The 13,634-nt window shown below is 33.6% G+C and overlaps 1 protein-coding gene across 1 annotated transcript; it reads right to left on the reverse strand.

Moving 5' to 3' along the window:
• Positions 1-9,438: 9,438 nt before the first annotated feature.
• LOC306639008 (olfactory receptor 5T18-like) lies at positions 9,439-10,382 on the reverse strand (the record flags this gene model as incomplete). The annotated part of the gene is made up of 1 exon (XM_079102453.1): positions 9,439-10,382. The coding sequence occupies one exon, from the start codon at positions 10,380-10,382 to the stop codon at positions 9,447-9,449; it is 936 nt and encodes a 311-aa protein (XP_078958579.1). The 3' UTR covers positions 9,439-9,446.
• Between the last annotated feature and the right edge of the window lie 3,252 nt (positions 10,383-13,634).

Genomic DNA, 13,634 nt, shown 5'->3' on the forward strand with positions numbered 1-13,634 from the left:
TTCATGAAATCAAAATATATGAGATAGTATGAAAGTACACAGACCACATGGATAGACTGGTCAGAATTTCAGAAATTTCATTAATGTGAAAAAGATTTGCTACTCTCCTGTAGAATTCAATCATTCTTTATTGTACATAAATGGCACAAATATAGATGGACAAAATATGTTAATAAAATTGAATCATTAAAATAACTTAAAATATAAAATATGCTGGATTGCTTTGTTTTAACAGAATAGTAGATTCCTGTATTTTATTTTATGAGTTTATTCCTAAAATTGTTCTATATCCATTAAGTCTTATTGAGATTATCTGAATAAAACTAGTGCTTTGAGGGGGAAGATGTAACATAAAATTAATACAATAGCATGTTCCATTCACATTTGTTTCTGAAGTATTTCTTATTGCCTGATCCCTTTACACTAAAATAATTATCTTTTTTTCTTATTGCCTGATCCCTTTACACTAAAATAATTATCTTTTTTTTTTTTTAATTTGGAATCTATATTCTTGACATTCTCTTTCCACTTCCTCAATTATCTGATGAATAGTGGTAGATTTTTTTTCTGAAAAAGTTGTTTTTTCTTTTAAGTTGTCATATCTGTTTACATATTTTGGAATGTGAACTCAGTCATATAACTTCTAGTGAACTGTTTACTGGGTCACAGATTAGTTCATAAAGAATAATAATCAAAATTATAATAAAATAGTCTTTACAAAAAGATGTACTATTAATATCAAAGATATAGTAATAAATGCAGGAAATAGTAGAACAAAACTTTTCTCACTAGTCCTGATTAAGCAAATTAGATGTCAGAGATAGCTATATGAATTTGCAGTTTCTATTATTAGTTCATGACACAGTATTCAAAATAGGGCACTTTCCTTATACAAATATTCATTAATTATTTATTTTTTTCATTTTCATTTTTATTTTCATGTGGTGCTGAGGATTGAACCCAGTGCCTCAGACATCTAGGCAAGCGCTCTACCACTGAGCTGCAACCCCAGCCCCTAATTATTTCTACAGTAACTAAATCAAAGACAGTTCCGGTCAGTCTTGAGGGTAAGTAATCTGAGGCAAGTGACATTCTATAATCTATTCAGATTTAACAACACAAATTAAGGACCAGTATCAATAACTAAACTTCATTCCCATCAGTAAAGATATTGATTTCATCACTATTTCCAGAAATAATGCATCCTCCTTCTCATTGACCCGAAGGTTTCAGAAGTAGCCTAAGTTCAGCCATTCAGTGCACTGATGTCTTCCTGTGGTTCTGGAGTGAGAGGCAGCAACCCTTGACCCACCACCCTGTCACTGTCTCCTGATCCTGGGTTTTGGAGAAAGCCACCTCAACAATCTTCTGGGATAAGTAAAGTCAGGGTTATCAGTACAAATCATCAATATCAGGAAAAGAGTATTATCATGAAATTATTAGAAGGAAAAACTACTTTCAAATGAAATATTATCTCTTCCTCATTTTCTACCTCTTCCTCCCTCCCTCCCTCCCTTCCTTCCTCCCTCTCTTCCTTCCTCCCTCCCTCCTCCCTTCCCTTTGTTCTTCCCTCTTTCCATTTACACTTATTTTTTAGTATTTTAAATCATAATTTTATTGAAAACCATTCTCATCCTGAAAGGGTTCTTTTATTTTTAATTCCAGTCAGACTATAAACTTGGGGCATGGAATATAACTAAAGGATATTTTCTTACAAGGGAATTAATAAGTTTAAATATCATTTCAGCACTACAAATGCAGAACATCTCTTGCTACAATATGTTCCCATTATAATATGTCTATGCTTATTTTCTCCTGTTTGGAAAACTCTCCCACTGATATATTTAGTCATGTATATCAAACCATGCAAATGAAGACTGTGAAAGAGTAACTTAAACACTACTCAAAATTACCATGATAAGTGCATTTTATAATTTAAGATTTTAAAAGTGTACATAATAAAATAATCATAACTAATGTGAAAGCTTAAGCCACAGACTGGAGAAAGAAGTTACAACCATGCGGGGCTTGAATATATACAATGTACTAAAAATCCATAGAAAAGTGGACAAAGTGATGCCACAGAAAAAGTAAAAGGAACTTTGATGGTCAAGGCATGCATGCATATGTATTTATAAAAGAGATATAAAAGAGAATTTTCATGACAAAATGATATCACACGTAATTCTCATGATTTCATGAAAAATAACAAAAATCGAAGACTCTCTCTCTACAAAGTGATGATGAGTTCATGATGAAGATCAAATATTCCCACTTGTATAAGTATTAAAGTTACTCTCACTTTGGGAAATCATTTATATATTATTTGTAATATATATATATATTATTATTATAATACAAATAATATATATATATATATATATATATATATATATAAAACAAAATCAGGGAGAACATGGAGTTAAATGAGCTAATATAGATGAGTCCAAAAATATTCATCTGAGCAAAAAGAAAAAAAAAGAAATTTGCATGCGCAAAACAAGGAAGTTAGTATTATGTCATACAGGGGTATTTATTTATTTAGGGTACTGGGTATTGAACCAATGGGCACTTTACCACTGAGCTGCATCCGTCACCCTGTTTCATTTATTTATTCTTATTTTGAAACAGGTTTTCGCTAAGTTGCCAGACTGGTCTTGAATTTATGACCCTTTAGCCTAGGACCCCCGAGACATGGGGATTACAGTTGTGTACCACCACATCCAGCCAGGGTCTTTAGAAAACATGCAAAAACCACTTCAATTTGTTGATGAGTTTATAAATACATAGCTAAACAATGACAGATTGCATATGAATGGCAAATTGATGAGAAGGCATTCTCTGAGTGAAGGAGGTACTTCGACAGGCTCAAGATCTACAAATTAATAGGAAGCAGGAGAACATAAATAATTTCAATTTCATGAATTAATCTATGTGTCAAAAAAATCTAAGATGGAATAATGTGTATATCAAAACCATTTATATTTCCTAATATTTATAGGGGGACTAAGGAGGAAAGGGAAAAATGGAAGAACAGTGGAAGGAATCTCTCCAAAACTTTGTATGTATATACATGAATATACCACAGTGAATTCCAACATCAAATATTTCCATAAGACACTAATTAAAAGTATAAATATATATAAATAAATTGTGGAAAAATCAACAGATTGAAAGGGAGGGGAGAAGAGGAAAGGATGGGGAAAGTGCTGGTGAATGAGTTAGAGCAAATTATAATCCATGCATTTGAGATTATATCAAAATGTATTCTAATTTTTTAATATAACTAAAAAGGATCAATAGATAGTAAGGTTATATTTTAATTTAAAAAGTAAATATTTGCAAGGTAAATATTTATTACTACTCAGATTTGTAAAATCTCCTTACTTCATTTTATATATATATATATTTTTTATAGACATATATTGTTCTGTGTGTACATGTGCATGCACAAATTTGTGTTTCCTATCACATAATAGCAAATGCATTTCATTTTTAAAAGATTTGGGAAACCATAAAATATTATGTCAACATTGCTTCCCTCAGATGGTATAGATATAATGGGAATAGGAGAGATAGGAGTAAAGCGAATTTAGTTTGAGTATAAACAAATATTATTTTAAAATCACATAGTAAAAATATCACCTCATGTGGGTAATGAAAATATAGACATGACATTTTTCTGAATGTTGATGTATATTTTTGTGTGGGGGGTGTTTTTGTGCTTTGTGATCCACTGAGGGCTCCATACTCTTCAGTTTTGATTTCTTGACCAACCTATGTTTATGTAGATGAGGTAAAGACAAAGTAAAAGAAATAAAGTAGCACTTTGATGAACACAGTAAAATCTGTCCATGTCCTAATATAATTTAAAGTTACAAGAAAATCCAGGGTCAACATGATTCCTGCTACCAGTTCAATAACACATCTGATACAAAGTAAGTAATGTGAACAAGCCATCCAAAAGCACATATGGATAAACCAGCTTCCAGACTAAAACCCATGTGTAATGTTATTTTTTTCTCCAGTTTTATCCTTCTTTGAAAGAGCAATACAATTGAACAACCAAGAAGCACCTTGATGTACAGGCAGGAAGACTAATTAAAACTGTAAACCAATTAACATTACACAGTTTGGGGTACACGTTTTATTAATCCACTGAGCCACTTTACCAGCCCTTTTAAATTTTTTATTTTGATACAGGGCCACATTAAGTTTCTGAGACTGGCCTCAAACTTGTGATTCTCCTATCTCATTCACTTCAACTACTGGGATTAAAGGCATGTGCCACCATGCCCGGCTTGGCTACACATTTAAAATGACCATATCAGATGATTATCAGATATACCTTTTTAAAAATTATGAAATATTAGGACAAATAATAAGAATTATAACAAAATTATAGAAAAGTATGTGTGACCAAGTAGAGTCAGATATTTAAATATTTAGCAACATGTACTATTTTACTGTGATTACTATTGCACATTCAAATAATTTTATTGGTATTAAATTAAAAAACAATGCAGATGCAATATTTCTTTTTTTTTTTTATTTATTTTATGGATCTGAGATTGAAGGTGCTGGGGTTGAACCTAGGTCCTTGCACATGCCAGGCAAGCCTTCTATCTCTGAGTTTTATCCCCAGCCCTGGGTGTGATATTTTGACTATGGTTTTAATATGTGTCCCTTCTCTTCATGTCTGTGGATCATTCTGTAACAGAAAAAGAAAATTTCTAAATTATGTGATCTGTTGATAACAAAAGTACATGGAATAAAAGTACAATTTCATTTGGTACATTACCGTGGGCTGACTCTTCATGTAAATTAAGTAATAAAAGCATCAATATTTATCAAATTTTCTTTTTTCAGGAAGTTTTGTTGTACAATACCTAAGTAGAAATTGGGATAAGTCAGATATTGAGAAATGCATTTTATCCCCCTACAGAATAGGCTAGAATTAAAGGAGTTTATATGGATATTTAATAGCTAAAGTATTTAGGGTCACAACTTGATCCTGATTAGTTCTCCCAAAACATTCTGTAAGTGATGTCAAAATCTCACTTATCTGTGGAACAGCAAATTCAGGTCCACTTATGTTATAATATGGTTCATTTAGACTGTTTATATCCACTTACTTGATTGTTGATAGAGCCCAAAGGAGAAACCTCAAGGGGACTATGACCCAATTATTTTCTGGTTCAAAATAACAACATGATGATTTAATTCATAATAAAAGAGATAATGGCTCTGGAAAAAAGTCTGCATGTTGACATAAAAAATGAATGGAATTATTTTGTGTCTGAATCAAAATGATGTCTTAGAAAATACGTATTTTAAGATGCTTTAATGTTAACTAAGAAATTTTAAGATTTGTGAAATCACTGTCACATAGTTTCAGCATTGTTATAATCTCACTTATCTGAAGCCCACTTTCCACATACTGACAATAAAACCCTTTCAACATTGCAACAAGTCAGTGGTCACGTTGAACAGTAATAATGTATCATCACCATATGTTTCTTGAGAGATCTAAGGGATGGATTTGAAATATTCAAGTACATTTACTCTACTCAAAATATACACTGTTGACTTCAATGTGAATCAAATGTCAATTTTGAATGTTATCAAAGGATTATTATTCAAGGTAATTAGAAAACAATGAAAGGGACATAAGTGTAGAGGAGATAAAAATTAAAACCTGGACTTAATAAATCCTGTAATTTGTGAAAGATGTAGGAAGTTTGTGTGTATGTGTTTGTAGAAAGAGAATGATAAAATAGAAATCAATTCAGCCACAGAAACTTGTGCAATAAATGTACACAAGCACATAGACACACATATGAACAAACACATGTATACAAGGATTATAATAGAGAAACAACACAGGTAGACAGGGACAAAACAAAAGAATTTTTTGTTTTCATCAATTTTTCTGCCTGATGATAGCCAGGTTAGAAATGACAAATAATGAAAATATCTCATTCTATACATATGTATTTTGAAGACAAGCATAGTGAAATTATTTGCATAGTCAGGTATACATTTTCATGATCACAAGTGTATCTCAGGATAGCATATGTAGAGATATTTAAATTTAACATCAGTCATAAATACCGTAAAGAGAAGCAAGTGTGGAAAAAGAATAAAGTATCCTGTTGTGATTGGTTCACAACCTACCTCAGAGAATCTAGGATGTGCCTCAATGAAGAGTTCATGTCTGTGCCCTGAATTTAAATAGATAAAATGTAAAACTGAAATTCTTAACACATTCAAAGATGAACAGACAACAAAGTAACATGAGCAAATACTCTGGTATTTAAGAGAAATAGTGGAGAAAAAGAAATACAGAATGAAATGATAATAGAAAAGTGAATGAAACTTTGAGTAGACAAGCCAACCATCCCATCATCTGATAAAATGTTCTGTTCTTTGCTGGGTTGTTGATTTCCTTTTATCTTCAGGTTGGAGCAGATTAAATTACAATAGTTCAGGAGCACCAAAGAATGTTCATCAGCAGCCCTTACTGAAAATTAGTAACTCACTTCTTTTGCAATTAGAAAAAATGACACATTGATAATGTCAGAAAATTACATGAAGACATTACTTTGAATAAAGATATTAGTTGTAAAAGACCACACATTTAATAATGAATTATATGGAATAAGAAAATACATGGAGATGGACAGTAGATTCATGTTTCTAAGGGAGAGAGGTGAGAAATTAGGAATAACTGTTAGGCAACATGAGTTTTCTGAGTGGTCAAAGTGTACAACTCTAAACATATTAAACACACTCAGATGAAATTTAGCACATGTAAATTATAATTTGAAAAATTATTTCACAGTTAGTAATTCCCTCTGTATTATTTTAAAATATAAGCAAAAAATAATATTCACAAAAAATATCAAAAATTGAGAAGTCTCTCTGCACTTAAAATGGTTTAATTTATGATTTTGTTGAATTTTGATGAGTTTATCAGGATATTATTAAATGCACTTTGGCTTGTGATATTCTTGACTTGAGATGGGTTCATCAGAACATGTATTACCCCATCCTGATGCAAGGAACATCTATAATTGTCAAGACACCAATCATACCTTTAAAAAGAAAACACATTCTGGATAGATTTCAAACATTTCCATATATTTGTGAAATTTCCACAGTTATTTCTGTAACTGATGCTTAGGTTTACACAAGGTAGGAGAAATGATAACTGTTGTTATTTCAAACTTCATAAATTTGTTTAGACTTTTTAATGTCCTAATATATGGTTCTATGTTGGAGAATGCTCTAGGTGCAGTTAGGAAGAGTGTGGTTCTTTAATTGCTAGATTGAATGTTCTGTATGTATCTGTTGAGTTTATTAGGTCTTCATTTACTTTTGGTGAATCACTAACACTTCTTTTTGTCTCTTGCTGATGACATGTTTCTTTGTCTTGATGTTCCTGATCTGAATCAATGTCTGTGCATTTAAAAAAGTTGGGAATTAACCCAGTCTTGCAGCTTGGCTTTGTCTGAGAAAGGCTCAGAGCAGCATTCATGTTCACTGTACTTGTAGGATAGCTGTGACTGGCATGGCTCTGCCAGATGCCCAGGGCTCTGTTGGCAGAAACCATGCTGGAACATGCAGGAACTCCTGGGCTCATGTGGTCAGTGCCGGGAAGTGGCATTTTTGAAGCCTGTGAGGTTTGCCACCTGTTCTGGATTGTGTGGAATCCATGCCGATGGAAGTCAGCTCAGCAGTCGTGCAAGCTGAAGATTGTCCTACAATAATGAAGCCTCTGTCTATGTGGCCCTATCAAATGTCAGGTCAAATCTAGAGACTCAGTCTGCAGGTAGCTGCCTGGAATCTAGAGCTGTGATCAATTGTATGCTAAGGTGGGGAGATTTATTATTAAGTGTTTTTGGTTTGGATTCCATCAGGAGTTCTGACTTCTAGATGTTGTCCACCACCATACCTCATCTTTCTGTTTTTCTGGGCATGGAGGTAGTGAGGACACCTGTTCACCTCTGATAATTTGATCATTTTTTTTTTTTTTTTTTTTTTTGGTGTCTTTAGGTACCTACTATCTTTCTGGTGGCTCAGGAAACATGGACCCTAAATGTCTGTGACTTAGAAGTCAGGTTACTCCTTGTTAGGATATACAGTCTTGTGTATTCTCCAAAAGAAAAACTTCATAATCCCAGCACTGTCAAACCCAGTTTGTGCGCCTTTGTGTACATTTTGGAAAGAGTGAGGTTTGGCATTTTAACGTAGAGTTACTGTAGTTTGTTTGATATGGTGATGATGTGACACTGTGGGGGGATATAGGGATTCTGCCTCATCTGGTTCTATAGGTCATAGGTCACTTAGTGTATTTTTGGGCACACTAAGTGGTGGTTGGTGTCTAGAGGATGCTCCTGTGGAAGCTGCTTTGTGGTGTGTACTGTTGTGTATGTGCTGAGGTTCCCAGAGGACTGCTGAGGTTATCCTCAGGGAATATCTCCTGTGGATTTGTGCATCAGAATGAGAATTGAGTTAAATGGCAACTCTGAGACTCACAGGTGTGGGCCACCCAGAGGTGCTGGAGCATCCAAGCTACTTTGCTATTTGCTATGGTTTTCTCCTCATCCAGTTCTTGGTGTCAACCCAGAGGCCCAAGTCTACATGCCGGGAGGATGCTTCACCTGCTGACTGTTTCTGTTGGGTTTGGTGGTGCACGGTGCAGGCATCAGAGCTGTTTCCGAATGCTTTGGAACACTGAGTACCCATACTCCTCTGCAGGCAGGAGCATAGAACTTGGTGGCTCTCTACAACTGTGAGGCCTGTGAACACAGGCTGATTGTACATGGCCTGCTACAGAGAAGACTCCACCCTGGCTGCCTCAGGGGGAGGGGTTTAGCCATCACCAAGATGTAGGGAGGGAGGGAGTTAGCCTGCATATAGGTCTGACCTGCTGAGGCAGAGGGGAACACTGAGCTCAGGTCAGCAATCCCTGGGAGTGATATATTTTCTTGCTTCAGCTTTACCCCTCTTCTCTTATCTTCAGAGAGGTGAAGGGATTTGGGTATCTTTCAGCTTGCAACAATTCCTCTTCAAGTTCCTTTGTCAACTCTCCTGAAAATTTTATTTCATTCCATCCCTAGGTAGGGAAAAACATACTGATTTAATGTCTCATAGGGAGTCTAAGTAGCTGTGGATTCTAGAAACTGACTGCTCCGCTGAGGACAACCCAATTCCAAATCCCTCAGTTATCAAACTGCCTAAAATTAAGCTTTATAATTCTGTCCAGCATCTCTCTGTTAATCTGCTTCATTTCTTATCTGTAGAGAAGATGGAATTGCTGACTAGATCCTCTCTTTCACCTTTTGAGTCCCAAATCAAAATATTTTAAATAAAATTTGTGGCAAGAAAACACTTTATAATGAGTCTACATTTTTTTTCAATTTACCATTTAGCACAAAAGTTTATTTCATCCATACATCAATTTTTTTAAAAAGTTTTTTCATTGTCTCTATTACATCTTTGTTTCTCAAGCTGTAGATGATGGGATTCAGCATAGGGATAACAGTGCTATAAAATATCGACACGATCATGTCATGCTCCAAAGCATAGCTGGAACTTGGTCTCATGTACATGAAGAGGATGGTCCCATGGTAAGTGGACACTCCAGTCAGGTGGGAGCCACAGGTAGAGAACACTTTCCTCCTCCCTTCAGCAGAATGCATCTTCAGAATGGCCAACAGGATGAAGCCATAGGAGATCAGGACAATTAGAATGGTGACTATCTCAATGGAGCTCACAAAGAGGAAGAGCAGAAGCTCATTTATGTGAGTGTCAGAACAAGAAATGGCCAGTAGAGGAGGAATATCACAGAATATATGCCTAATTACATTGGACCCACAGAAGGACAGGCTAAAAGTGGCCACAGTGTGTAAAATGGCATGTAGAATTCCTCCAACACAGGAAGCAATGATGAGTGGCACATAGACCCTGGGTGACATGCTCACTGAATAGAGAAGTGGGTTGTAGATGGCCACATAGCGATCATAAGCCATGGCTGCCAAGAGAAAGCTTTCTGTGGTTCCAAAAGCAACAGCAAGAAATGACTGTGTTGCACATCCATTGAACGAAATTATTTTGCTTTTTGATATAAAATTTGCTAACATATTTGGGATAACATCTGTGGAATAGGAGGCATCCACAGAAGACAACACACTCAGAAAATAGTACATGGGATTGTGGAGCCTGGAGTCTGTGATGACCAGTACAATCAGTCCCAAATTTCCTGTGACAGTAAAAATGTAAACTATTAGAAATAGGACAAAGAGCATTATTTTCAGTTCTTTATTATCTGTGAAGCCCTGAAGTACAAATGAGTCTACTTCAGTGACATTCCTCATGGTTAAATATCATAAGACAAACTTGAGGAGCTTCAGAAGATCATAGTTCATATCACTGTGAAAAAAATGAGCAAAACTGTAAATCAAGTAAAAATGACTTTAATTGTTTATAAAATCTGTATTAGTTCATAATAATGAAGCAGAGTGATATACTGCAATGTGATAATTCATACTGGTACTTAACATACTTTGATCAATGTCTTTTCCCAGTGATTCTCCCTGTCCTCCCCTCCACCCTAGTCTGATTCCCTTCCTCTCCTCTCTAGTCTTCTTTCTATTTTTGTCACATAGCCTTTCTTCCTCTTTTCTCTCCAAATCCACATGTGAGAGAAAGCATGACTCTGGACTTTCTCAGTCTGACTTCTTTCTCATAGTGTGACGTTCTCTAGTCATAATTGCTTTTGTCAATGTATAATTTGTCCACAGTGGATCAGGAGACAATGGCAGAAAGGAGACTGAAAGATGTAGTTTTTTCCCTCGATAGTCAAATTCATTCCCTTTTAAAATACACCAGCTCAACTATTGATTCATCACTAGTTCTATTAGTGGTTTTGACATAAACTGCATTAAAACACCATGTGAGGAACTAAAGACAATCTTTTGACATCTGAACTCACGAGATAGTATGGAACTAGACAGATCACATGAATGAGTGGTTGGAGTTTCAGACCCTTCAGAAATTTGAAAAATGACTTGCTACTATCCTGTACAATTCAAGCATTCTATATTTTTAAACCAATGGAATAAGTACTAAAGGACAAAATATATTAATAAAATTGAATGGTTTATTTAAAGTATAAGACATGCTGAATTACACTGACTTTAGAGAGTAAGAGGACTCTGAATTATATTTTATGAGATAATTTCTAAATATTTTTCTATATCAAGTCTTACTGGAATTATCTGAATAAAATTAAAGTTTAAAGGGGTAAGATAGCAGCTAAACAGTTGGACATTTTTATTACTTTGAATCTAAATTCTTGACATTCTTTAAGTTTTTTCCACTCCCTTAAATATCTGATGAAAATTGGTATAGTTATTCTTAAAAAGCAGATTTTTCTGTAAAATTTTCATTTTTGCTTAGATATAATTGAAAATGAACTCAGTCGTGTAACTGCTAGTTAACTAAGTCACAATTAAAGTAGTTCATGAAGAATAATAAACAAAATATTAAGAACAATAGTCTTAATAAAGTATATGCAACTTAAAATTAAGTTAAAACTTATAGAAATAATTAAATAATAGAATAAATCTTCTCTCACTCATCTTATGATTAAGCAAATTAGGTGTTGGAGTTACCTGTACATGAATTCACAATTTCTATTTCTAGTACATGAAAGAGTACTCAAGAAAGTATAGATTTTACTATAACACTTATGCATCATTTCTTTCCTGTTTAAAAAGACTGAAAAGTATATGACTAAAAACTGATGGTGGGGTGTGAAGAAAGAGCAAATATCCCTACTTTACTATTATTAGTATTAAAATGACTCCAATTTCTAGAATCAATTTGTAAATGTTTGATAAATTTATAAATCTAATAAAATCTGGGAGAACATAGTGCTAAATGATTTTATATGGATTAGTGTAAAATATGCATTTAAGCCAAAAGGAAAAAAAGGGAATTTGCATATGCAAAACAAAATTATCATAACTCATATAAAGGTATTTAGAATATTTGCAAAAACCTTTGTTTTATTAATGACCATATAAGTTGTAGTTAACCAAAGACAGCTTGCATGTGAATGACAAACTATAGAAAAGGCATACTTTTGTAAAGGAGATAATCTGCTAGGCTTCAGATCACATGTTATAGGAAGAGAAAGAAGTATATAAAGAATTTCAATTTCATAAATCAACTATATGACAAAAATAAATTGAAGATGGAATAATGTGTACATTAAATGTCAGTTATATTTCACTATAATATTCATTATAAAAATGAGTATGTTGTAATTTTAAAAGTAAATATCTACATGTCAATATTTATTAGTACTCTTAAGATTAGTAGAATCACCATAGTTAATTATATATATATGTTTATGTGTGTTTGTAGTTGGATAACTTGTAAATAAAAATCTTCATAACTACTCCAAATTTGAAATTTTTGGAAAATTAAAAACCATCATAATAAATTAAAAAACAACTATTTTATTGCATATATAATTGACAACTTATTATCAAGAATGCATACAAGCTTTTTGAGACGTATAAAGGCACTTCAATATGATAAAACAAAAATAGCATGAAGCAGTAATATCATAGTTATAATCATTTCAATTACAATATTTGTGGAAGTATAATTTTCATGCTGGAAGATTAAACCATCATAAAAGGAACAATTCTTTGCCAGTTACATTCAAGGAAATGTACACCCACCATCTCCATTGAGTTCCATGCATTTCTGTCATTGCAAACTACCCAGTAAGTCACTTTTCCTCTTTGTTCCCTCTCTCAAGCTCCTGGCAACCATCAATGTGTGTCCTGTTTTTATCTGTTGGTTGATTCTGGATAGTTCATATAAATGGAATCATAATACATATGGCCATGTGTGCTTGACTTCTTTTACTCTGCATAATTTTTCAAGATCCAGACCTATTTTAGCAAGTGCTGTTAGATATTGCATTTTGTGGATAAAAGTAACCCATTATATTCATATGTCACAATTTGTAAATGCAATCTTCTCTTGAATGTTGGAACTCATTGCACCTTTGACTGTTATGATTTGTGTTACAGGAACCTATGCTTGTTGCATTGCCTACTGTTAAATCTCTTGATTATATAGCTAGGATTAGGATTGTGGAGTCATAGAGTAATTATGTTTAATACTTTGAGGAACCATCACAAAATTTCCCTCAGTAACTGCTGCACTCTTGGTTCCCAAAGCTATGCACAAGGACATTGCTTTCTTCACATCCTTGCCAACAGTTGCAATTTGTAAATGTTTTAACTTTTGATAGTAGTAGATGTTAAGTGGTACCTCATTGCAGGATTGATTTACATTCCTTAATCACTAATGAGGGTGAGCAATTTTTCATGATTCAATGTCCATCTATATATTTATTAAAGAAATGTCTTCAGATTCTTTGGTTGTATTTAATGGGTTACACACAAATAATTCTATTGGTATTAAATTTTTAAAAATTCTGTGTGTAATTTTTTTTGACAGTGGGAAAAATTTTCCTTGCACATGCATTCTATCACTGAATTTTGTCCTCAGCCCTGGGTGTAGTATTTGGATTATGCTTTTTA

Source organism: Sciurus vulgaris, assembly GCF_902686455.1.
Source record: "Sciurus vulgaris genome assembly, chromosome: 11".
In the NCBI taxonomy this organism is placed as follows: Eukaryota; Metazoa; Chordata; class Mammalia; order Rodentia; family Sciuridae; genus Sciurus; species Sciurus vulgaris.